We start from the raw sequence: 27,638 nt of genomic DNA, 5'->3' as shown, positions 1-27,638 counted from the left end.
CGTGACTTTATTTTACCTGCAGTATCATACTGTGTGATGGTAGTCAATTAGAACTCCATCACACAGTGCCATAGAATGGTAGGTCCCCTGCCGCCCATTCAACCATGGAAGTACGAGAAAATAAACAAAAAAAGTGTTCAGATAGAAAATCAAACAAATAAATCATAGAAGTTACAACAGGGAAACAGGCCCTTCGGCCCAACATGTCCATGTCGCCCAGTTTATACCACTAAGCTAGTCCCAATTTCCTGCACTTTGCCCAATAGAATCATAGAAGTTACAACATGGAAAAAATAAATAATACGTATATACAGTCAAAGAACCCAGCAGTTAAACAGTTAAGCTTGAGCTATAGTTGCATGTAAATGGGAGTGTAGTCACTGTGGCTCCCTAAAGTCTAGAAAACTTAATTTATTAGCAGCATGTTGCAATTTCACTCTTTTTAAGTAGATCGTCATTTCTAGCTCAATGAGCTTTTACAGATATCAATCTTCACTTTGTCATCTTGTAATTTAACCTTCACTTTCTCATAGTAATTTCTGAGCAAGTTGTCTCATAAAAAGACTCTTTACCTTGCCTAAAAAGTTAATAAAGCTCCATTGATTGATCCAGTACAAAGGAACAAGAGCACTCTTCTACTGAATGTAGCTCTCCGATTTCTCCCTGCTTACACCTGGCACACCCTGAGCCCTGTGGGGCCATGAACAGTTGGCCCCATCTGAATCCCATCTTGTGCTCTCTGATCAAACAACAGAGTTAAAATCATGACTATTATAACCCAGACTCTTCTAAGAATGTAGGGATGAGAAATAAAACAGTCAAGCCGTATGGAGTGTCTTTTCATTTAGGTCAATAATCCAATAACAGCATGTCACTAATAAATAAAATGGCATTTGCTAGAGTCTTCATGCACTGTTGCAGCTACGCCCATTCCTAGGTTTTATCAAGGTCACTGATTTATAGTGACTAAGTAAAACATTTTTTATTGCATTGTATTATGGGATTTTACCAATGGTTTGGGATCAAATTCTGCAATTTAGTTCAATTTTTTATGAAAACTGTAAACCAGTGACATTGATTTTGTCTTATTACGCTCCTGTGAAGCACCTTGGGATGTTTTACTATGCTAAAGGTGTAATATAAATGCAAGTTGCTGATGTTGTTGATTATCCTTTATAAGTTGCTTTAGCTATGGATTTAATTTTTACGTCACCTATTTCAAAGCCTAGAATACACAGGAAGATGGTAGACAATATGTAGCTAATTTCCCACAAGGGGGAAAGGTAGGGCAACCAAAGCCAGAGCTCCCTGGTTGACGAAAGAAATAGAGAGTAAGGAGAAGCAGAAAAAAGGGGCGTATGACAGATATCAGGTTGACAATACAAGAGAGAACCAGGCTGAATATAGAAAGTACAGAGGAGAAGTGAAAAAGGAAATAAGAGGGGCAAAGTGAGAGAATAGACTGACGGCTAACACAAAGGGGAATCCAAAAGTCTTCTATAGGCATATAATTAGTAAACGGGTAGTAAGAGGAGGGGTGGAGCCGATTAGAGACCAAAAAGGAGATCTATGCATGGAGGCAGAGGGTGTGGCTGAGGTACTAAATGAGTACTTTGCCAAGTTCTTTACCAAGGAAGAAGACGCTGCCAAAGTCACAGTAAAAGAGGGGGTAATTCAGATACTGGATGGGCTAAAAATTGATAGAGGTACTAGAAAGGCTGGCTGTACTTAAAATGGATAGGTCACCTGATCCGGATGGGATGCATCCAAGGTTGCTGAGGGAAGTAAGGGTGGAAATTGCGGAGGTACTGGCCATAATCTTCCAATCCTCCTTTGATACGGGGGTGGTGCCAGAGGACCGGAGAATTGCAAATGTTACACCCTTGTTCAAAAAAAGGTTTAAGGATAAACCTGGCAACTGCAGGCCAGTCATTTTAACCTCGGTGGTGGGGAAGCTTTTAGAAACAATAATCCAGGACAAAATTAATAGTCACTTGGACAAGTATGGAATAATAAAGGAAAGCCAGCACGGATTTGTTAAAGGCAAATCGTGTTTAACTAACTTGATAGAGTTTTTTGATGAAGTAACAGAGGGTAAATGAGGGCAATACAGTTGATAATTGTGAATAGGGACTTTCAAAAGGCATTTGATAAAGTGTCACATAATAGGCTTGTCAGCAAAACTGAAGCCCATGGAATAAAAGGGGCAGTGGAAGCATGGATACAAAATTGGCCAAATGAAACAGAGTAGTAGTGAATGGTTGGTTTTTGGACTGGAGGGAGGTATACAATGGTGTACCCCAGGGGTTGGTAGTAGGACCATTGCTTTTCTTGATATATATTAATGACTTGGACTCGGGTGTACAGGGCACAATTTCAAAATTTGCAGATGACACAAAACTTGGAAGGGTAGTAAACAGTGATGAGGATAGTGATAGACTTCAAGAGGATATAGACAGGCTGGTGGAATTGGCTGACACGATGCAGATGAAATTTAACGTAGAGAAGTGCGAAATGATACATTTTGGCAGGAAGAACGAAGAGTGGCAATATAAACGAAATGGCACAATTCTTAAGGTGGTGCATGAACAGAGAGACCTGGGGGTATCTGTGCACAAATCTTTGAAGGTGGCAGGGCAGGTTGAGAAAGCGGTTAAAAAAGCATACGGGATCCTGGGCTTTATAAATAGAGGCATAGAGTACAAAAGCGAGGAAGTTATGTTGAACCTTTATAAAACGCTGGTTCGGCCACAAATGGAGTATTATGTCCAATTCTGGGCAACGCACTTTAGGAAGGATGTGAGAGAGGGTGCAGATAGAGCCAGCATAGCCTTGATGGGCCGAATGGCCTTCTTCTGTACTGTATCCATTCTATGAAATGTGATCACTGTTGTAAAATATCTAATTTTTTAAATCTTGTTTAAATCCTTATTTTGGCCAGCAGAAATTTTAGTTGTTGACAAAAGAAAATGGCAGATGAAAGGAACAGTACTTTTTTGAGCAATTTGATTGGCTTATTTTTCCAACATTAATATGAGTGAATGTTGATGAATAAATTTTCAAATCAGCTGGAAGAAATCTGCATTAAAACTGAAGAGTTTGGACATCAGCTAATCTGCCCTTTCTCTGGCTGAAGAGTGAGAGCGAGAAGAAGCACCATTGAATCTCTACAGTGACATCAACAACTAAGTAGTCTGGCAAGAGGAGGAGGCAGAGAGAGTGAGATGGGAAGCAGAACACAGACACAGAGGAGAAATCAGTTGCGTGTACACAAACAAGCCCAATTTGATTACAGGTAATGTGACTTTTTGAAATTGGCATGCCAGAGAGTTGGATCACAATGCATTCATTTTTACACTTAAGGACTGCTGAATGTCTGCTGCAATTAATTTCAATTTTTAATTTCTAAATCATAATTTCACTGGTAATGCTTTATAACACCTAACCACACAAAATTTACAATAATTCCTTCACTTTAATAAACTTGCAACACAACTCATGACTTCCCTTACTTTCTTTCAATATGATATAAATCTTTATTTTTTCTAATATTGCTATTGATACCAATCATAAGTAAATAAATTGACAGAAAATAATGAGTCATTTAATTACCTATGATTTTGGATCTAGGTGAGTTGTAACAAAGTCAGAAATTATGTATTCAAGATTCTTTAAAGGTAAATTGTCATCAAGAATTTCTGTTAAGGAGTACAGAAAATTTGAACATGGGGAGTTGATGAAAATTTCACTATAAAATGTTCTGAACAGTTTTAAAGATGCAACTTAGTGCAATTTCAGTTATCAGTGCCAACAGATTGAAGTATCATCACTATTTCAGACAATTCTGCAAATTGTCTCTATTTAAATTCCACTGTTCTTCTTAACAGACACTCGTGGTCAAAATAATTCTATAAATAAAACTCCTTTATTCCCCTCTAAATTTCCAGACAAAAAAAAATTACAATTATTTCCAATAACCCTCTATAAGGTTTTATGTGGAGCAAGAAAGGAGACTTCCGTTTGAAGCCTAGGCATTCATCACATTCCCCAAATCAATCAAAAAATTCCTCATAAAGCACCTCTCATCACCTGAACACATGTTTGTGATAAAACTTTGAACAATAATTGGTGTGAAAGCTCTATACTATCCATTACAGTTGCTTCCCAAATGAACCAGCCCAAATCTAAATAAATAAATGGTAATTAAACAAAGAAGATAATTAAATGACCAACCCTTATGCAATACACATATCTGAAAAGTAAAAATATAATTTAAATCATCAGAAAGCATAAGGGACCACAAACAGGATACTACATGTAAAATTGAAATAAATAAATGCAAGTATAACTGAAACCAATACAAAATCACAACAGAAAAAAAAACATGAAATAGGGGAAATGGTGATCTTAGAATATAAACAATACTTAGTATTGAGTTCCATCATTGGAGAAGGTAAATTTAAAGATTTTATGCTGTATTACATATAATGTAGAAAGAAACAATTGATATGATGAGTCAGGAATAAAATTAAACACTGATGAAGTATGGGGTAGTTTGGGGTTAAAGGAACACCTTATCAATGTAACTGGGAATAAACAGCTAACTGATAGACAATGATTGCTTGTAGCTCAGATCAGTCAATTGCACTTTCAGCTACAATGACAGCAAGTCTTTTAACATTTAAACAGGTAAATGCAACCCTACTTAATGACTTCCAACAGCCAATGATATTTTAAAATTAGAAAAGAACTAATGGGATAGTCATCACTTTTCTAATGTTGGGATGTAGGGATATGTTTTCCTCTGTTTATTTTTTAGCAAAAAATTAGACGCAAATATGAAGCAGTGTTCCTTACTTTAACTTGGCAAACAGAGGGAAATATAGCCCTTAAAAGGTGATTGCTTGAATTCTTTTTAATCTTTTAACATTAAAGGTTCAAAGCTCAGCTTGCACTTCATCACACTGTAGATGATACACAGCAGAAGAGCTTAAAGTTCACAGGGATAATTTTCAACTTCACCGCCTGGGTGATTACCTGACGGAGCGAATCACCCACCCATTGTAGAACCCACCTATTGAAATCAATGGTTTGAAAATTGGGCAGATTCCACAATGGGTGGATGGTCCACTCTGCCAGGTTACTGAGGTTGAAAATTACCCTCACATCTGCCTGTTGACCTCACACTGCAAAATAAAACATCAAACCCATATATATTTGGCAGACTATTATTGCAAAATTGAATTGCATAAATGTAAATGAATCTGTGGGATCAAATTATTCCCCATTAAGGACTACATTGGCAATATTTAAAAGAAAGGTTTCACTGTTGTATTCTTTAAGTTACCAAGACATGTTACTAAATAGTAACTTCACTTCTGTCTTTACCCAAGAAGAGGGGCGAATGTTGTCCAAGTCAGCTATCAAATTTCCATAAACAACAGAGCTAAACAGTATGCAAATAACAAAGGAGGTGGTTATAAAAAGGTTAGATGTTCCTAAAACAGACAAAGTACCTAGTCAAGGTAATTTATATCCACAAGTCTCACAGGAGATGGAAAATGATATTAGTGAAGCTCTAGCTAACATTTTTATAAATTTAGGAGCGATCCCTGAGGATTTGAAAGTAAGTAATGTAATCCCATTATTAACAAATGGTTGAGATGTAACTGGAAATTACAGATCAGTAAATTTAACATGTGCTGTAGTAGAAGTTTTTGAAATTGTCTTGAGAGATCTAATGGGTAACTTGGAAAAAGTATGGATTCAGGAAAAGGAAGTTTAAATAACTTTCCAAATATGTTACTGACATGGTGGACAGGAAGTTGCAATTGATTGTATACTTGGATTTTCAGATAGATTTTCACAAGGTCTGACATTGATGATTAGAGTATATAATTGCCTATAAGGCAAGCCACATATTGGAAGAACCCTCTACTTTCCAGCTAAAAAATAAATAGTGTTGGATAAAGTAGAGTGGAAGTTGAGTAATGTACTTGCCTACTGTACCTGTGATATTGAGGCAGCCTCCAGCTCCATTTACTACTTAAATATAATGATTCTGCCCCAGTTTAACTTATAAACAGTGATATAAATCTATCATCTTATGTGTAAATATATGTAGTATTCGTTAAAGTAAGGAATCACAGAATAGAGGGTAAGGTTTTGTGTAAATATATGTAGTATTCGTTAAAGTAAGGAATCACAGAATAGAGGGTAAGGTTTTGTGTAAATATATGTAGTATTCGTTAAAGTAAGGAATCACAGAATAGAGGGTAAGGTTTTGTGTAAATATATGTAGTATTCGTTAAAGTAAGGAATCACAGAATAGAGGGTAAGGTTTCGTACGGCATAGTAAATAGTCTTAAAAACAGGAAACATGCCATCATAAATTTCAGGCTGGAAAGAGATTATGAGTGGGATATCGCATGGCTCTATCATGGGACCCTTCTTACTTTTAATGTACCAGCAGATCCTCTGTGGCGTTGCTCATGCTGAGTCAGAGGATATGCTGTTTAATAATTATAGGGATATTATGCAATGTAGGACATCCAAAGTCCTTCTTCCATTATGACATTACAGCAAGTTATTACATCAGAGCATGTGTTATCTTGGTTACAATAACAATATAGAGAAAAAAACAAGTCAGCTTGGAAGACAGGGCAAATATGTGAGGGCAAGGCTGGATGGCATCTATTTTAATGCAAGGAGTCTTGCGAATAAGGTGGATGAACTGAAGGTGTTGATAAACACATGGGAGTATGATATTGTTGCTGTCACAGAGACATGGTTGAGGGAGGGGCAAGACTGGCAGCTCAATATTCCGGGGTACAGAATCTTCAGGCGAGACAGAGGGGGGGGTCGCAATATTAATTAAAGAATCAATTACTGCCATAAGGAGGGATGATATATTAGCAGGTTCCTCTAATGAGGCCATATGGGTGGAGCTTAAAAACAAAAAGGGGGCAAGCACTTTGATGGGAGTGTACTATAGGCCCCCAAACAGTCAGGGGGAGATAGAGGAACAGATATGTAGGCAAATCTCAGAAAATTGTGCAAATAATAGGGTAATAATAGTGGGGGTTTTCAACTTCCCCAATATTAACTGGGATACTCAGAGTGTAAAAGGCTTAGAGGGTACAAAATTCTTAACGTGCATCCAGGAGAGCTTTTTGAGCCAGCATGTAGAAAGTCCGACAAGAGAGGGGGCGGTACTGGACCTAATTCTTGGGAATGTGGCCGGCCAAGTGGAAGAAGTGCTAGTAGGTGAGCACTTTGGTGACAGTGACCATAATTCGGTGAGATTTAAGGTGGTCATGGAAAAGGACAGGGAGGGGCCGGAAATAAAGGTTCTAAATTGGGGGAAGGCCGATTTTAATAGGATAAGGCAGGATCTGGCCAAAATGGACTGGGATCAGCTGCTTGTAGGAAAATCCGCATCGGAGCAATGGGAGTCTTTCAGAAGGGAGATTGAGACCATACAATGGCAACATGTTCCCGTAAAGGTCAAGGGTAGTTCCAAGAACTCCAGGGAACCTTGGATGTCAGGGGATATACGAGAATGGATTAGGAAAAAAAGGAGGGCTTTTGGCAGATACAAAAGGCTAAAGACGGAGGAAGCCCTAGAGGAGTACAAAAAGTGCAGGGGGATACTTAAAAAAGAAATTAGGAGATCAAGGAGGGGCCATGAAATAACACTGGCGAGCAAAATAAAGGAAAATCCTAAGATGTTTTATAAGTTTATTAAAGGTAAGAGGATGACTAGGGAAAAAATAGGGCCCATTAGGGACAAAAATGGCAATCTGTGTGTGGAGCCGGCAGATGTAGGAGGGGTTCTAAATGACTTTTTTGCATCTGTTTTCACCATGGAGAAGGACGATGTAGACATAGAAATACGGCAAGGGGACTGTGATATACTCGAACATATTAACATCGAGCGGGAGGAGGTATTGGCGGTTTTAGCAGGCCTAAAAATGGATAAATCCCCAGGCCCGGACGAAATGTATCCCAGGCTACTGTGTGAGGCAAAGGAGGAGATTGCGGGGGCTCTGACACATATATTCAGAACCTCTGTGGCTACAGGGGATGTGCCAGAGGACTGGAGAACCGCTAATGTAGTACCATTATTCAAGAAGGGGAGTAGGGAAAAACCGGGGAACAACAGGCCAGTGAGCCTAACATCAGTGGTAGGAAAATTATTGGAAAAAATTCTGAAGAACAAAATTAGTCTCCACTTGGAGAAGCAAGGATTAATCAGGGATAGTCAACATGGCTTTGTCAAGGGAAGATCATGTCTGACTAATTTGATTGAATTTTTTGAGGGGGTGACTAGGCGTGTGGATGAGGGTAACGCAGTGGATGTGGTATACATGGATTTCAGTAAGGCCTTCGATAAAGTCCCCCACAGGAGACTGGTCAAGAAGGTACGAGCCCATGGAATCCAGGGTGCCTTGGCACTTTGGATACAAAACTGGCTTAGTGGCAGAAGGCAGAGGGTGATGGTCGAAGGTTGTTTTTGTGACTGGAAGCCTGTGGCCAGTGGGGTACCACAGGGATCGGTGCTGGGTCCCTTGCTGTTTGTGGTCTACATTAATGACTTGGATATGAATGTAAAAGGTATGATCAGTAAGTTCGCTGATGATACAAAAATTGGTAGGGTGGTAAATAGCGAGGAGGATAGCCTCAGTCTGCAGGACGATATAGATGGGTTGGTCAGATGGGCGGAACAGTGGCAAATGGAATTTAACCCGGAAAAGTGCGAGGTGATGCACTTTGGAGGGACTAACAAGGCAAGGGAATACACAATGAATGGGAGGACCCTAGGCAAGACAGAGGGTCAGAGGGATCTTGGTGTGCAAGTTCACAGATCCCTGAAGGTGGCGGAACAGGTAGATAAGGTGGTAAAGAAGACATATGGGATACTTGCCTTTATTAGCCGAGGCATAGAATATAAGAGCAAGGAGGTTATGATGGAGCTGTATAGAACACTGGTTAGGCCACAGCTGGAGTACTGTGTGCAGTTCTGGTCGCCACACTACAGGAAGGATGTGATCGCTTTGGAGAGGGTGCAGAGGAGATTCACCAGGATGTTACCAGGGCTGGAGCGCTTCAGCTATGAAGAGAGACTGGGAAGATTGGGTTTGTTTTCCTTGGAGCAGAGGAGGCTGAGGGGGGACATGATTGAGGTGTACAAAATTATGAGGGGCACAGATAGGATGGATACTAAGGAGCTTTTTCCCTTCGTTGAGGGTTCTATAACAAGGGGACATAGATTCAAGGTAAAAGGCGGGAGGTTTAGAGGGGATTTGAGAAAGAACTTTTTCACCCAGAGGGTGGTTGGAGTCTGGAACTCACTGCCTGAAAGGGTTGTGGAGGCAGGAACCCTCACAACATTCAAGAAGCATTTGGATGAGCACTTGAAATGCCATAGCATACAAGGCTACGGACCAAATGCTGGAATATGGGATTAGAGTAGACAGGGCTGATGGCCGGCGCGGACACGATGGGCCGAAGGGCCTCTATCCGTGCTGTATAACTCTATAACTCTAAGCTGGGATGGAGTTTGGTGAGAGGAAGAGGGTAGTTATTATTAGTGGTTGTCACTTGAAGTAGCTTAAACATTTTAATAGAAAAAAAAACAGAAATTGTTGGCCTCTGGAGAATAGGTGACAAGGGTTATGATGAAATTTGTTTTGTTTTGTTTGTTGGAGGAGAGGAAACTTTGAGGTGGTTTAATTGGAGCTCTCAAGATTATAAAGTAAATTGACAAAATTGATCCAGGAAAATTGTTTACTATAATGAAGCACTCAAATATAAATTAATAATTAGCAGGAAGGGAAGTCAAGTGGAATTTTTTTTTAAACCAAAAGTAATAGAGTTGTGGAATAAGTTACCAGGGGAGGTCACTGAAGTGGATAGTATACATGGGTTTAAGAGACAATAGAATGTTTTTTGTGAAAAGAGGAGAGATTAAATGATATGGTGAATATTGGGTAGCTGGGGATGAAAAAGAACAATAGCTTTGTTTGAGCCTAATGGCTGTTTCTTTGTTCATAAAAATTTATATTGTGGAATCCTACAGAATGAGGCCATTTGGCCCATCGTGCCTGTGCCGGCTCTTTGAAAGAGCTATCCAATTAGTCCCACTCCCCTGCTCTTTCCCCATAGCCCTACAAATTTTTCCCTTTTCAAGTATTTATCCAATTCCCTTTATTCCAATATCCAATTATTTTTAATTTTCCTGTCTTGTGATTGAAAAAGTAGTTTGAAATGAAAATAATCACATTATGCATAAAACTGGGCTCTGAATAGGAGATTTATAAACCTTGAACTGAACTTTACTCAGGCATAGATGTTGAAAGTTACTTTATCAGCACAATAGTCTGAAGTGATTGGTCTGTAGCCTTCATGTTATATCAGTATTGATGTATTATTCTCATTCTTACCTTTTTGCTTACCCATGGTTTGTTCCAGTTTAATTATCTCTATTTCCCAGTGCTGCTTCAATACATACAGAAATAAAAACACTTGGGTCACGAGGAGGATAAAGATGAAGAAACTATGACAAATCCACTGTGGCTTGCACCATGCAAAACATCTGCCAGCTCTGCTTGCAGTATATTTTTTCCTACAATAGAAAAAAGACACAAAAGTTTTCACAAAGGGGAACACGTAGAGACATTTTTTAAAATTGAAATTGTTCTTCGATTACAATACATTGGCATAAGTTATATTCAATCATGCTGTGCGCGTGGCATACTATACATGGTACATTGTGGTGGTGAGTGGGTTTTATTGAGTGGTTTGGGTTGCCGACACTCTTGAAGACTGCTTGTGATGTTATGCTTGCCCATGTGTCAGTGTATGGTGGTACATGCCAACACCACAACCAGTCTTCAGGGGTTCTGACAATGCAGGTATAACAACTGGGACCTTAGATAAGGGAATTGTACAATACAATAAGATTAGTAATGAGGTCATTGGAATTGCATAATCTGGCTGGTTCAGAGTGCCTACTATTCCCTTTAAAATCCTAAATTCTAAGAATGCTATTTCAATTTTAAAAACATTGGGATGGGTTCTTAAGGAGAACATGTAATTTAACCACCTACTAATCACTACACTGCTGAAATACAGAGATTTGTAAATCATATTCTGGAGGAATTCTTAAGCTAATTAAAGCAATTTCTTTTAGTAGAATCAGTTACAACACAGAAGGCCATTCGGCTCATCATCTCTGCACTAGTATTTTCTTTACAATGAGCCACCAAGTTTGATCCAACTTTCCTGCTCGCTCCTCGTACCCTTAATATTCCTCTTTTTGAAGCAACTATCAAATTCCCTTTATAAAACATTTATGGGCTCTTTTTCAACAGCAGTTTGTTGCAGAGAATTCTGCATTCCAACAATCCTCTGTGCTAACATACCTGTCGACAGTCAGCATTTTGGGGACCATCAGTGTTTGCTGATAAAAGTCAGCACAGACTCTCTCCTAGTCCTGCTCTTATCTGAATTCAGCTGCCACTGCACTGGACGAGGTCCCCCTTTCCTCTCAGTGTCATGCCCTGTGCTAATGGTAGGGATTATGGGCTCTGGACCCCCTCCCTCTTGAAATGTATCACCAATTTTGTGCCTTCAATATTTGAATTTCCCTTTTCAGGTATTATACATTGTTCCTCTGTTATAAGTGAAAGAATGTTGCGTATGCCTACAGTTTAAATTAGAAAACTCAAAACTACTTGCTTTCGCATGTCAGGGCCATTAATGACTTATCAGCTTCTTTGAAGTTATTGATCAGCCTTTGGTAGTCACCTAGGTTGGCATGTATGTGCTAAGAATTTTTTTTTCGGTCCTTCCATTTAATTCTAATGTACTGTTAAGAGGTAGAAGTACAGCACTCAGCAAAACTGTGCACTTTATGCAAAATAAAGTATGGAATAGAAAAGGCCATTCGCCCCAATGTTGCTATGGATGTCGTAACCTCCTATTACATCACTGATTTACTATATCCATAATCAATATGGAGCAGCCATGGAGAAATAAAGGCCCCAACTTTCTGCAGGGGTTCTCCAGATCTCCTGTCGTAACTTCGACAAGAGAATGGCAGATCCCCCGGAGTTTTAAAAAAATTCGTTCATGGGATGTGGGCGTCGCTGGCGAGGCCAGCATTTATTGCCCATCCCTAATTGCCCTTGAGAAGGTGGTGGTGAGACGCCTTCTTGAACCGCTGCAGTCCGTGTGGTGACGGTTCTCCCACAATGCTGTTAGGAAGGGAGTTCCAGGATTTTGACCCAGCGACGATGAAGGAACGGTGATATATTTCCAAGTCGGGATGGTGTGTGACTTGGAAGGGAATGCGCAGATGGTGTTGTTCCCATGTGCCTGCTGCTCTTGTCCTCCTAGGTGGTAGAGGTCGCGGGTTTGGGAGGTGCTGTCGAAGAAGCCTTGGCGAGTTGCTGCAGTGCATCCAGTTACAGCAGGAGATTGGGACAGCCCACATAGAAATTCAGGATCTATGTCATTTTAGATCTAGAGGGTAGTTTTCCAAGTATCTGCTAGCAGTGGGAATGCTACTGAATTGTGCTTTACATCTCCTATTCTAACATTAAACCTTAGCGTTCATACATCATACACAGCTATATTAATGTTCCAACTTGTTGGAATGACTTAACCTGATGTGATAACTAATCTTGCCATGGAATGCTAAGCATGTAAATGCTTGCATTCTCCAAATGCCATATCTGCTTTGCAAAAATACCCCGGCAAAAAGAGAATTATTGGGACAGCCCTGAATCGGAACGAATATCACTTAGATTAGCTGTCAAACCATCCAGAAATCATACAGCTGATTTGATGGAGTCAACAATGAGATACTTCCATCTGCAAGGCTGACTATAACTTACTTGTGCTGGTGTCAGTGCTACCTTTGTTTGGGGAAAAAGAAATGCAGGCTTCTTAGTGGTAAATAGTTTATATTATAATCTGTGCAGTTTTCCAGAGCTAAGGTTTGTACATTTATCTGCTTGTCACCCATTTCACTACTGTCCAAAAGTTACTCAGGATATAGGCCAAGATTGAGAAAACTTATCTTTTATCATTTTTTAAAGCAACTGCATTCCTTAAATTGACATTGCTGTGGTAGAACGAACATTGTGTTTCCATCACCATTTTTAAAAATTAACTTCAAGGGAATTAATATTTATAATACTTGACAGAGGAATTTGCAGAACTATTCACCCATTAGAAAAAAATGTTAATTGAAAATTCTCATCAGCAAAAGTGACACAGGTTGCAAACCCCCTTAAACATACAGAGCTTATTTTTAAGAACACATCAAAATAAGTCATGTTTTCAAAACAAAATGAGTTTGCCACTCTTTATGATGATACTTGGCAGGTCTGTACTGGAATATGGATGGGTTGAGCTTGTTATTTAGCTAGATACTGCCTGTCATCTGCAGCTCGATCCCTATTTCCAGACAGTCTGTGGTACCATGACAGATGTGACTCTGCCAGGCCTGTCACTGCCAACAGTTTAGAGATGGGATGGAGTAATGCTGGATTGGTTAAATAAAAGAACTGACCGCCTAATTCTAAAGGTATATTGTTGCTTAAGTCTCTATATGCTTTCTGATTTTCTAATCTGTAATTGGCTAGCAAACCAATCACATTCTACAAAAAACAACCGCTCACATATATGAATTTCAATCCCTACAGGTAAGAAGGGTGTATCATTATGGGGCAAGACTATGCATGCTACTTTGGGCAAACAAATTCTTTGGTGGGGATTACTCAATAGTTTGGTTTGGGAATTCTTAAAACATGGTGATGGGCCTATGAGCATGTCAGATTCCCAGCTAATCAAAAAAGACATTATTTAGGAAACATAGGAACAGGAGTAGGCCATTCAGCCCCTTGAGCCTGTCTGCCATTCAATTAGATCATGGCTGATCTGTATCTTAACTCCATTAACCCACCTTGGTTCCATAACCCTTAATACCCTTGCCTAACAAATTCTCCGTTTTGAAATTTTCAATTGACCTAGCCTCAACAGCGTTTTGGGGAAGAGAGTTCCAGATTTCCACTACCCTTTGTATGAAGAAGTGTTTTCTGACCTCACCCCTGAATGGCCTAGGTCTAATTTTAAGGTAATGTTCCCTTGTTCTGGACTCCCCCACCAGAGAAAATAGTTTCTCTCTATCTACTCTATAAAAACCTCAATTAGATCTCCCCTTAATCTTCTATATTCAAGGTAATACATGCCTAGTCTACACAACCTGTCCTTAAAATTTAACCCTTTTAGCCCCGGTATCATTCTGGTGAATCTGCGTTGCACACCCTCCAAGGCCAATATATCCTTCTTGGGGTGCGGTGCCCAGTACTGAATGCAGTACTCCAGATGGGTTCTAACCAGAGTTCAGTACATCTGTAACATAACTTCCACCCCTTTGTATTCCAGCCCTCTTGAGATAAAGGCCAACATTCCATTAGCCTTTTTCATTATTGCATGTAGTGTCCACTTGTTTTTAGTGATTTCTGTACTTGGACCCCTAAATCTCTCTGCTCTGCCACAGTTTCTAGCTTCTTGCCATTTAGAATATACTCTGATCTATCTTTCTTAGGTCCAAAGTGGATGACCTCACACTTTCCCACATTGAACTCCATCTGCCAGTTTTGTCCACTTACTTAATCCATCGGCAGGGTGGGGGGGGGGTGGAGAAAGGGTCTGTTGGCAATTGGGAGGGTGGGGGGGGAGATCGGCAATCGGGAGGTTGGAGATTGGGGCTGGGGGGGGTGGTGGGGGGGGTGGGGGAGTGAATGCTTCCTGGAGGTGTGCTGAAACAACCACTTACCCTGGGGAGCCGGCAGCTTCCGCCTTCATTTCACTGCCGGGTTTCCCGACCCCTGGGAAACCCACGCAGCAGCAGTAAATTTCAAATCGGGCTCGCAACTGCACTTTAGGAGCCCGATTTAAATATGTTAATTAAGCGCCCTGTCTCTCCACGGTGGCACACTTGGACCCCCGATATCCGCCACCGTGAAAACGTGGCTGGCGTGTGCCTGGCATGTTGGGGTCATGTTCTGCGTATTTCACTTTTTAACACCCCCCCTACCCTCTCCCGCCTGTCAGGGTGTGTGTGGGGGGGGTTAATATCAAGGTGGTTAACTCTGTTTCTCTCTCTACAGATGCTGCCTGACGTGCTGACTGTTTTCCACCATTTTTGTTTTTTATTTCAGATTTCCAGCTTCCACACTATTTTGCTTTTGAACTAATGGCCTGGTTAGTTTGGAGCTGGCCCCAGGCTCAATTTCACTTTTTTACAAAGAAAATGATAACTTACCCAGTATTTTTGCGCTTGAGCCTACAGCTTAGATGCAATAATGGTATGTTGGCCTTTATTGCAATTGGAGTACAAGAATGAGTAAGGAAATCTTACTACAATTGTACAGAGCTGTGGTGAGACCTCACCTGGAGTACTGCGTACAGTTTTGGTCTCCATATCTAAGGAAGGATATACTTGCCTTAGAGGCGGTGCAACGAAGGTTCACTAGATTGATTCCTGGGATGAAAGGGTTGTCCTATGAGGAGAGATTGAATAGAATGGGCCTATACTCTATAGAGTTTAGAAGAATGAGAGGTGATCTCATTGAAACATATAAGATTCTGAGGGGGCTTGACAGGGTAGATTCTGAGAGGTTATTTCCCTTGGCTGGAGAGACTAGAACTGGAGGGCATAGTCGCAGGATAAGGGATTGGCCATTTATGACTGAGATGAGGAGGAATTTCTTCACTCAGAGGGTTGTGTATCTTTGGAATTCTCTATCCCAGAGGGCTGTGGATGCTGAGTCATTGAGTACATAGAAGGTTGAGATGGATAGATTTTTGGACTCTAGGGGCATCAAGGGATATGGGGAATGGGCAGGAAAGTGGAGTTGAGGTCGAAGATCAGCCATGATCTTAATGAATGGTGGAGCAGGCTCGAGGGGCCGTATGGCCTACTCCTGCTTCTATTTCTTATGTTCTTTGTGTTCCGTTTTCTTGGGGAAAATATGAATTCACTAATTTTACCAGTACATTTCATTCCTAAAACGGATACATTAGCACTTAAGACTCCAACAAAACAATTGAAATTCACTTGTTTGGGTGAAGCTGAGACTGGGCGGGGTTCAATACCACCTGAGTTCAATTGTCATTCCACTGTGCTTGGATTTACCTGGTTGCTCACTCAGCTTTGATGTTTTTTCTATAATAACTGAATTGCCAGGACAAAATAAAGTTGTTTTTATATAAAAGCAATTTTAGAGTCGGTCGCTGCCTTTACGATGGCACCTGGAGCCTGCAGGTAAACGCGGCTCGTCCTTACCCGTGCTTCATTGAGCGAGCGTCCATCAAAGACATTTTCATCTTGTTGAACTCCTCCGTCTCGCAGTCCGAATCATCGCCCAGGAGCTCGTACTTCTCCCCTTTCTTCGGGTCTGGCATGGTATTCCTGGAGCAGCGATCGGAAATTCCGATTGCAAATAAAGCTTCAAGCAGACGCCACTCGCACGTCCAGTAAGTTTTGCCCACTGCGACTTAAGCAGGGGAGAGAAACTTGCCCAGTTCCCAAGCACTGGGTGAATTTCTGCATCAATTACCTGCAGACTCCACCCATTCGTACAGGACGGGTCCTGTTCCAGTCCGCAGTCAATCAATGATTTTATTTTAAATTCACAAGCTTTCGGAGGCTTCCCCCTTCCTCAGGTGAACGATCACATCGTTCACCTGAGGAAGGGGGAAGCCTCCGAAAGCTTGTGAATTTAAAATAAAATTGCTGGACTATAACTTGGTGTTGTAAAATTGTTTACAATTGTCAACCCCAGTCCATCACCGGCATCTCCACATCATGTCAATCAATGACTCACTGTTTGCACATTACAGTTGGGCGGATCGTTGACCTATTTTAATATCATAGAAATGCCTTTATTTTCAATGGGTCCAACCTGCAGCAGCAGGGTTTTCACCTGCACAGAGTGGCTCTCATTCCAAAAAGGAGGAACTTTGTTTGATGTCTTCTTTCCACCTGCAACAGCAAGAAAATGTATCCGAGCGAATGTACTAAAAGAAGATTTTCTGCTCCCTACCGCCCTGATTGCATCCAAAAAAGGGGGTGACAACAGGTGGAAGACAGTGGGGATCAATTTTAACCTTACCTGCCCGGCACAAACCGCCCAGTCAAAATGAATTTATGGAGATCGGAGTACTATTACACCAATAGGATCCGACGGCTTTTTAACTAGGGCCCGAGTGGGGAAGTGATGGCTTCCCAGCCAGGCAGACAGAAGTGGCAGCCATGGCTCAGTTAGTAGCACTCTCGCGTCTGAGTCAGAAGGTTGTGGGTTCAAGTCCCACTCCAGAGACTTGAGCACAAAATCTAGCCTGACACTCCAGTGGAGTACTGAGCGAATGCTGTACTGTCAGAGGTGCCGTCTTTCTGATGAGACGTTGAACTGAGGCCCGATCTGCCCTCTCAGGTGGATATAAAAGATCCCATGGCACTATTTTGAAGAAGAGCAGGAGAGTTCTCCTGGCCAATATTTACCCCTCAATCAACGTCACAAACAGATTATCTGGTCATTATCACATTGCTGTTTGTAGGAGCTTGCTGTGTGCAAATTGGCTGCCATGTTTCCTACATTACAACAATGACTACACTTGAAAGGTACTTCATTGGCTGTAAAGCGCTTTGGGACGTCCTGAGGTCGAGAAAGGTGCTATATAAATGCAAGTATTTCTTTCTTTCTCCGAGGTAATTGTAAAACTTTCCTTTTGAGGATCAGGCGTGTTCCTCCAGACCCCACAAGGTAAGTCGTGGCCTCTCCTGTCTCGGACTCTCCCCTTTCCCTCTTGTAAGACCCTTCTGAAACCCCCTCCCTGCCACTTAAGTGCAAGCCGGCAGATGGCCAACATCTGCCCAATTTTTGCCTGCTGGCAGCTGCTTTGCCCCCTCTTGATGCCTGTTCCAAGAGAGAAGTGCGTCAGTGGCATTTAAATGAAGCCTGGGAGTTAAAATACCCTGGACCTGAAACTTGAACCAACAAATGCATTTTGTACTCACCTGCCCCCTCCACCTCCCCCACCCCAATCCTGCCCCACCCCCGCCCTGCCAGCCCGTAACCCGCTCGGGGTTAAAATCAGCTCCTGTGAGAGGGAGAAATTCAACTCACATCCAACTGTTTTGCACCCGAAAAGGGGATGGGAGGCACCGTGACGTCCAAGGCCTGCCTGATGCAATTTTCAGGTTACGTCTGTAGGCCGAGTAAACTACTTGCCTGAAACAGGCGTAAGGCTGCTTAAATCTGCAAATTGAGATCCGAGCCTGTTTCAGGCAGGCAGGCTGCTTGTCCATTTACAGGCCCACCTGAATATTAGATCAGAGGGGTGGCCCAAGCCACCAGATTTTTAAATGCTGGTGGAAAATGAGCAGCTGTGAGTTGAATTTCTCCCCTGTGGTGTCATCACTAACCCCATCTGAGCTTGCATCTGGAATTGTGACTAATTATGCAAATGAGCTTGGATTCGTGAAATAAGTAGTATTTGCACTTGAGATTCGGGCTGGTCTTAAAGCAACGCAAACCAAATTGGAACTGACTCACACCTGAAGGTGAAAATTAGCTCCCAAATGACTTACAATCAAACACACATTAGTGCCAGTTATTACATGTCTGCTAGAGTGAACAACACCCATATACGACTCTAATATTCCACTTTCTGCGGATGCATTTTTTTGTACGACTATAATATTCCACTTTCTGCATTTGCCATGAACCTCTGCTGCTGAATCCTGACCTCTCTGGGGGCAGGGGGTAGTTCCCTCATCTGTATCCCAATTACACTAGTTAGTGTAAAGAACTAACTAGATAAATTGATCTGAGGAATTAAAAGGATGCAAGTTTGCACAAATGAACACAGAAGCACAGACTTTCATGAACTTGAACCAAACAGCATTCTGTGAAAGCGAGCATTACAATAGTATATCAACAAGGCTGATTTTGCTGCATCATAGAATCAGAGATTTAAGCACAGGAAGTCAAATTGTGCCTGTACTACTGTTAGTTCTCACTTCATTTCCCTGCTCTTTCCCTGTGCTTTTCAAAACATTTTTCTTTAAGTGTATATCTAACTTACTGTTAAATGTTGTGATTGATAGGGTTTCAAGGGAATAGGTGCTGGTGGTAGGTAATCATGTGGATGTGTTGCCAGTGATTTTCCGATACACAGTGCTTCCCATTGTGAACAAATACTCAACAAGTTACTCCTTACAGTCACTTGTGGCAATGCATTACATGTATTTATTTGCATGAAAATGTTTTTTCCCTTCTTGCTTCTAGTACTAATCTTAAATTTACCATGTGTTACTGATTCACTGGCCAGTGGAAATAATCGTTCACTGTTTATTCTCTCAAACTTTAATATAATTTTGAACACTTTTATTAGATCTCTCAATCTTCTCTGCTTCAGTGAATACAGCTCTACTTTTTCAAGTCCCTTATCCAGGCTATATCATATCATCCCTGGTATTCTCCTAGTGAATTTGTACTGCACTTTACCATGGCTCCAATATCCTTTCTATAATGGAGTGCTCAAAACCTGTGCCATGGGTCAACTCAAGACCATTATTACGAGCAAAATTGAGGCTTGTAAGTATAAAACGTGATAAAAATAATCACCATTGACAGTACAGTCATCAATGCATGAGATTACACTACAGCATTCCTCATACAAGACAAGGGAAATTATTCTAGGAATAGCCTGCTATCTGTGACTCTGCATCTAGATGATGTAGCACTCGCTCTCGGTCACAATGTAGATATCCATGCACTATTCATAAAAGCCCAATAAGATTGACACAGCAAACTGATTTCTTGAGCTTGTGCCACTTTCCTTCAAGAACCTGGGGGGGTGGGGAATTTTCAGCAGCAGTTGCATCCCTGTATAAATGCCAGGATGCATTTGCCATGAAACTCTGCTGCTGAATCCTGACCTCTCTGGGGGCAGGGGGAGGTTCCCTCATCTATATCCCATTTGGTGGGTGTCCATGCCACTGAGGGTGCATCTAAGGCAGCTATCTGCCCTCAGAAGTTGGAAAATTGATATTGTTGCTCGGTCCAGGAGTTGTCAGAGCTTCCCCCTGAAATACAGGGAAGGAAAGAAAGGAGGGGGGGACGTTGACAGTATTGATTAAAGAGAATATTGCAGTGCTGGAGAGAGAAGATGTCCTAGTGGGGTCAAAGTCAGAATCTATTTGGTTGGAGTTAAGAAATAAAAGAGGTGCCATTACACTACTGGGTTTATTCTATAGGCCATCAACTAGTGGGAAGGATATAGAGGAAAGATGCGAGAGCCGTAGAGTAGTAATAATGGGGGACTTCAACTATCCTAATATAGACTGGGATAGTAATAATGTAAAGGGCAAAGAGGGGGAGCAATTTTTGAAGTGTGTTCAGGAGACGTTTCTTGATCAGTATGTTTCCGGCCCAACGAGGAAGGAAGCATTGCTGGATCTGGTTCTGGGGAATGAAGTGGGTCAAGTGGAGCATGTGTCAGTGGGGGACTATTTAAGGAACAGTGATCATTGTAGCCTAAGGTTTAGATTAGCTATGGAAAAGGATAAGAAGCAATCTAAAGTAAAAGTACTCAATTGGTGGAGGGCTAATTTCGGTGGGTTGAGAATGGATCTGGCTCAGGTAAATTGGAATCAAAGATTGGCAGGCAAAATTGTAATCAAACAATGGGCGGCCTTTAAAGAGGAGATGGTTTGAGTACAGTCTAGGTACATTCCCATGAGGGGGAAAGGTAAGGCAACTAAAGCCAGAGCTCCCTGGATGACGAAAGAGATAGAAAGTAAGATGAAACAGAAAAATGGGGCGTATGACAGATGTCAAGTTGATAAGGCAAGTGAGAACCAGGCTAAATATGGAAAGTTCAGAGGGGAAGTGAAAAAGGAAATAAGAGGAACAAAGAGAGAGTATGAGAATAGACCGGCGGCTAATATAAAAGGGAATCCAAAAGTCTTCTATAGGCATATAAATAGTTAAAGGGAGTAAGAGGAGGGGTGGGACGATTAGGGACCAAAAAGGAGATCTACGCATTGAGGCAGAGGGCATGGCTGGAATACTAAATAAGTACTTTGCATCTGTCTTTACCAAGGAAGAAGATGCTGCAAACGTCACAGTAAAAGAAAAGGTAATTGAGCTACTGGATGGGCTAAAAATTGATAAAGAGGAGGTACTAGAAAGGCTGGCTGTACTTAAAGTAGATAAGTCACCCGGTCTGGATGGGATGCATTCTAGATTGCTGAGGGAAGTAAGGGTGGAAATTGTGGAGGTACTGGCCATAATCTTCCAATCATCCTTAGATACGGGGGTGGTGCCAGAGGACTGGAGAATTGCAATTGTGACAACCTTATTTAAAGAAGGGTGTAAGGATAAACCCAGCAACTTCAGACCAATCCGTTTAATCTCAGTGGTGGGGAAACTTTCAGAAACAATATTCCATGACAAAATTAACAGTCATTTGCACAAGTATAGATTAATTAAGGAAAGACAGCAGGGATGTGTTAAAGGCAAATCGTGTTTAACTAACTTGATAGAGTTTTTTGAAGAGGTAATAGAGAGGGTTGATGAGGACAATGCAGTTGATGTTGTGTACATGGACTTCCAAATGGCATTTGATAAAGTGCCACATCATAGGCTTGTCATCAAAGTTGAAGCCCATGGAATAAAAGGGGCAGTGGCAGCATGGATACGAAATTGGCTAAGTGACAGGAAACAGAGAATAGTGGTGAACGGTTGTTTTTCGGACTAGAGGAAGGTATACTGTGGTGCACCCCAGGGGTCGGTACTAGGACCACTGCTTTTCTTGATATATATTAATGACTTGGACTTGGGTGTACAGGACACAATTTCAAAATTTACAGATGACACAAAACTTGGAACTGTAGTGTACAGTGAGGAGGATAGTGATAGACTTCAAGAGGACATAGACAGGCTGGTGGAATGGGCGGACACGTGGCAGATGAAATTTAACGCAGTGAATTGCGAAGTGATACATTTTGGTAGGAAGAACGAGGACAGGAATTATAAACTAAAGGGTACAATTCTAAAGGGAATGCAGGAACAGAGAAACCTGGAGGTATATGTGCACAAATCGTTGAAGGTAGTAGGACAGGATCAAAAAGTGGTTAAAAAGGCATACGGGATCCTGGGCTTTATAAATAGAGGCACAGAGTACAAAAGCAAGGAAGTTATGATGAACCTTTATAAAACACTGGTTCGGCCACAACTGGAGTATTGTGTCCCATTCTGGGCACCGCACATTAGAAAGGGTACAGAAAAGATTTACTAGAATGGTTCCAGGGATGAAGGACTTAAATTATGTGGATAGACAGGAGAAGCTGGGGTTGTTCTCCTTAGAGAAAATGTTGCCAGGAGATTTGATAGAGTCGGTGAGCGGCGGGAGAGAGCGAGACCAGAGCTTACTCTGAGAGCGAGACTCTGAGACCAGCGGCAGAGTTCAGGGTGACGTCACCAGTCAGAAATTGACGCGGCACAGGGGAGGCAGCTGATTGGTGAGTAGGTTCAGGTGAGTATTTCTACCATTTTACTGTAAGTAAAGTAATAAGAAAGGGAAGATCTGCAGGTTTTATAGCAGATAGTGTTTTTTTTTAGTGAACCTAGGTCCCTAGTATAGTTAACATTTTCTAATTTCAACGTAATTTAAAAGGGGTAACTAAGCTAAGGCAAGTCATGGCAGCAGACCTCGCACCCGTGATATGCTCCTCCTGCAAGATGTGGGAAGTCATGGACACTACCAGTGTCCCTGCCGACCATGTGTGCGGGAAGTGTGTCCACCTGCAGCTACTGACCGATCGTATCTCGGAGCTGGAGCTGCGGGTGGACTCACTGTGGAGCATTCGCGATGCAGAGAAACTCGTGGATAGCACGTTTAGCGAGTTGGTCACACCGCAGGTAAAGGGTATACAGGCAGGAAGTGAATGGGTGACCACCAGGAAGAGTAAGAGATGCAGGCAGGTAGTGCAGGGGTCCCCTGTGGCCATCCCCCTCTCAAACAGATATGCCACTTTGGATGCTGTTGGGGGGGATGACTTATCAGGGGAAGGCAGCAGCAGCCAACTTCCTGGCACCACGGGTAGCTCTGCTGCACAGGCTGGGAGGAAAAAGAGTGGCAGAGCTATAGTGATAGGGGACTCAATTGTAAGGGGAATAGACAGGCGTTTCTGCGGCCGCAACCGAGACTCCAGGATGGTGTGTTGCCTCCCTGGTGCAAGGATCAAGGATGTCTCGGAGCGGCTACAGAACATTTTGGAGGGGGAGGGCGAACAGCCAGCTGTCGTGGTGCACATAGGCACCAACGATATAGGTAAAAAAGGGGATGAGGTCCTAAAAGCAGAATATAGGGAGTTAGGAGGTAAATTAAAAAATAGGACCTCAAAGGTAGTAATCTCAGGATTGCTGCCAGTGCCACGTGCTAGTCAGAGTAGAAATAGGAGGATATTTCAAATGAATACGTGGCTAGAGGAATGGTGCAAGGGGGAGGGATTCAAATTCCTGGGACACTGGAAACGGTTCTGGGGGAGGTGGGACCAGTACAAACCGGATGGTCTGCACCTGGGCAGGGCCGGGACCGCTGTCCTAGGAGGAGTGTTTGCTAGTGCTGTTGGGGAGGGTTTAAACTAAAGTGGCAGGGGGTTGGGAACCTGAGCAGGGAGAGAGAGGAAAGCGTAACAGGAAGGGACAGAAGGTATGGAGTAATAGGTAAAGTGTTAAAAAAGGAAAAAGCAGGAACTAAGCGTCACAAAACAGATTTGAAAGTTCTTTATCTGAATGCACGTAGCATTCGTAATAAAATGGACGAGTTAACGGCACAAATAACTACATATGGGTATGATCTTGTGGCCATTACAGAAACATGGCTGCAGGGTGACAACGACTGGGAATTAAATATGCCAGGGTATTTAACAATCAGGAAGGACAGGCAGGAAGGAAGGGGAGGTGGGGTGGCTATGTTAATAAAGGAAGGAATCACTGTAATACAGAGAAATGATATTGGGACAAAGCATCAAGATAATGAAACAGTTTGGGTGGAGATAAGGAATAATAAGGGAAAAAAAACATTAGTGGGCGTAGTATATAGGCCTCCTAATAGTTGCAACTCTGCTGGAAGAAGTATTAATCAGGAAATAGTCGGGGCATGTAATAAGGGAACAGCCATAATTATGGGGGATTTTAATTATCATATTAACTGGACAAATCAAATTGGGCAGAGCAGCCTTGAGGACGAGTTCATTGAGTGCATCAGGGATGGATTTCTTGAGCAGTATGTAACTGATCCTACAAGGGGGCAGGCAACCTTGGACCTGGTCCTGTGTAATGAGTCAGGATTAATTAATAATGTCCTAGTTAAGGATCCCCTTGGAACGAGCGACCACAACATGGTTGAATTCCATATCCAATTAGAGGGTGAGAAGGTTGATTCTCAAACAAGCGTACTGAGCTTGAATAAAGGAGACTATGATGGTATGAGAGCGGAATTGATTAAAGTGGACTGGGAAAATAGATTAAAGGGTAAGACGGTACATGAGCAGTGGGGTTCATTTAGGGAGTTATTTTACAACTTTCAAAATAAATATATTCCACTGAGGAAAAAAGGGTGTAAAAGAAATGACAGCCATCCGTGGCTAAGTAAAGAAATCAAGGATAGTATCCGACTAAAAACAAGGACATATAAGGTAGCCAAACTTAGTGGGAGGATAGAAGATTGGGAATTCTTCAAAAGACAGCAAAAAGTAACTAAAGGATTGATTAAGAAAGGGAAGTTAGATTATGAAAAGAAATTAGCAAAAAATATAAAAACAGATAGCAAGAGTTTCTATAGTTATATAAAAAGAAAAAGGGTGGCTAAGGCAAACATAGGTCCCTTAGAGGATGAGACCGGGAAATTAATGGTGGGAAACATGGAGATGGCAAAAATGCTGAACAAATATTTTGTTTCAGTCTTTACAGTAGAGGACACTAAGAATATCCCAACACTGGACAAACAGGGGACTCTCGGGGGGGAGGAGCTAAATACGATTAAAATCACTCAGGAGATGGTACTCAGTAAAATAATGGGACTCAAGGCGGATAAATCCCCTGGACCTGATGGCTTCCATCCTAGGGTCTTGAGGGAAGTGGCAGTAGGGATTGTGGATGCTTTGGTGATAGTTTTCCAAAATTCCCTGGACTCAGGAGAGGTCCCGGCAGATTGGAAAACTGCTAATGTAACACCGTTATTTAAAAAGGGTAGTAGGCAGAAGGCTGGAAATTATAGGCCAGTTAGCTTAACATCTGTGGTGGGTAAAATTTTGGAGTCTATTATTAAGGAGACAGTAACGGAACATTTAGATAAGCATAATTTAATAGGACAAAGTCAGCATGGCTTTATGAAGGGGAAGTCATGTCTGACAAATTTGCTTGAGTTCTTCGAGGATATAACGTATAGGGTGGATAAAGGGGAACCAGTGGACATAGTGTATTTAGACTTCCAGAAGGCATTCGACAAGGTGCCACATAAAAGATTATTACTTAAGATAAAAAATCACGGGATTGGGGGTAATATTCTGGCATGGGTGGAGGATTGGTTATCGAACAGGAAGCAGAGAGTTGGGATAAATGGTTCATTTTCGGACTGGCAACCAGTAACCAGTGGTGTTCCACAGGGGTCGGTGCTGGGTCCCCAACTCTTTACAATCTATATTAACGATTTGGAGGAGGGGACCGAGTGCAACATATCAAAATTTGCAGATGATACAAAGATGGGAGGGAAAGTAGAGAGTGAGGAGGACATAAAAAACCTGCAAGGGGATATAGACAGGCTGGGTGAGTGGGCGGAGATTTGGCAGATGCAATATAATATTGGAAAATGTGAGGTTATGCACTTTGGCAGGAAAAATCAGAGAGCAAGTTATTTTCTTAATGGCGAGAGACTGGAAAGTACTGCAGTACAAAGGGATCTGGGGGTCCTAGTGCAAGAAAATCAAAAAGTTGGTATGCAGTTGCAGCAGGTGATCAAGAAAGCCAACGGAATGTTGGCTTTTATTGCTAGGGGGATAGAATATAAAAACAAGGAGGTATTGCTGCAGTTATATAAGGTATTGGTGAGACCGCACCTGGAATACTGCATACAGTTTTGGTCTCCATACTTAAGAAAAGACATACTTGCTCTCGAGGCAGTACAAAGAAAGTTCACTCGGTTAATCCCGGGGATGAGGGGGCGGACATATGAGGAGAGGTTGAGTAGATTGGGACTCTACTCATTGGAGTTCAGAAGAATGAGAGGCGATCTTATTGAAACATATAAGATTGTGAAGGGTCTTGATCGGGTGGATGCAGTAAGGATGTTCCCAAAGATGGGTGAAACTAGAACTAGGGGGCATAATCTTAGAATAAGGGGCTGCTCTTTCAAAACTGAGATGAGGAGAAACTTCTTCACTCAGAGGGTGGTAGGTCTGTGGAATTTGCTGCCCCAGGAAGCTGTGGAAGCTACATCATTAGATAAATTTAAAACAGAAATAGACAGTTTCCTAGAAGTAAAGGGAATTAGGGGTTATGGGGAGCGGGCAGGAAATTGGACATGAAGCTGAGTTCGGATCGGTCAATGCCCTGTGGGTGGCGGAGAGGGCCCAGGGGCTATGTGGCCGGGTCCTGCTCCGACTTCTTGTGTTCTTTAGATTGTGGTTGGGATCAGATCAGCCATGATCTTATTGAATGGCGGAGCAGGCTCGAGGGGCCGATTGGCCTACTCCTGCTCCAATTTCTTATGTTCTTATGTTCTATTCAAAATATTGAAGGTTCTGGACAGAGTAGATAGAGAGAAACCGTTCCCATTGGCGGAAGGGTCAAGAAACAGAGGACATAGATTTAAGTTGATTGGCAAAAGAACCAAAGGTAACATGAGGAAAAGCTTTTTTACACAGCGGGTGGTTATGATCTGGAATGCACTGCCTGGGTGGTGGGGTGGTGGGGGGGGGGGGGCGCCGTGGAGGCAGACTTGATCGTGGCTTTCAAAAGGGAATTGGACAAGTACTTGAAGGTAAAAAATTTGCAGGCCTATGGGAAAAGGACAGGGTAGTGGGACTAGCTGGATTGTTCTTGCAGAAATCCAGCACAGGCTCGATGGGCCGAATGGCATCCTTCTGTGCTGTAACCATTCTATCATTCTATGATTCATTTCCGTCCTCTGGATTCAGCCACATTTCCCACATTCCCTCCACAGCATAATTCCTTACTGCATCCAGTTCTGGCATCTTAATTCAAATGCTTCTCGCATTCACGCATATACATCTTACTATCGATTTGCCTCCTCTCACATCCCTGGTGTGAGAGGAGGCAATTCCTGGTCTCTAGTTCATGTGAATCTTTCTGGGTATCAGCATTCATACCTACTTGTTGACTGCTTGCCTTCTATTTTACCTCCTCTGAGATCCTGGAGGGGGCATAAGAACATAAGAAATAGGAGCAGGAGTAGGCCAATCGGCCCCTCGAGCCTGCTCCGCCATTCAATAAGATCATGGCTGATCTGGTCCTAACCTCAAATCT

At 42.1% G+C, this 27,638-nt stretch overlaps 1 protein-coding gene across 2 annotated transcripts in view; it reads right to left on the bottom strand.

The window, feature by feature from the left end:
- LOC137325772 (EF-hand calcium-binding domain-containing protein 14-like) overlaps positions 1 to 16,632 on the bottom strand; it is a 52,288-nt gene extending 35,656 nt beyond the window's left edge. Inside the window, exons 1-2 of one of the 2 annotated variants that reach the window (XM_067990929.1) lie at positions 16,364 to 16,632; positions 10,446 to 10,627 (exon numbers count right to left, since the gene is read on the bottom strand). In XM_067990929.1, coding sequence (XP_067847030.1) covers positions 10,446 to 10,627; positions 16,364 to 16,482 — 301 coding nt within the window. In that variant the 5' untranslated portion in view covers positions 16,483 to 16,632. The remainder of the gene's footprint in view (positions 1 to 10,445; positions 10,628 to 16,363) is intronic. The other variant, XM_067990930.1, reaches the window with a different exon arrangement.
- Positions 16,633 to 27,638: the final 11,006 nt, after the last annotated feature.

This window comes from Heptranchias perlo, chromosome 1 (assembly GCF_035084215.1).
Source record: "Heptranchias perlo isolate sHepPer1 chromosome 1, sHepPer1.hap1, whole genome shotgun sequence".
In the NCBI taxonomy this organism is placed as follows: Eukaryota; Metazoa; Chordata; class Chondrichthyes; order Hexanchiformes; family Hexanchidae; genus Heptranchias; species Heptranchias perlo.
This window is presented reverse-complemented; position numbering and strand designations above follow the sequence as displayed.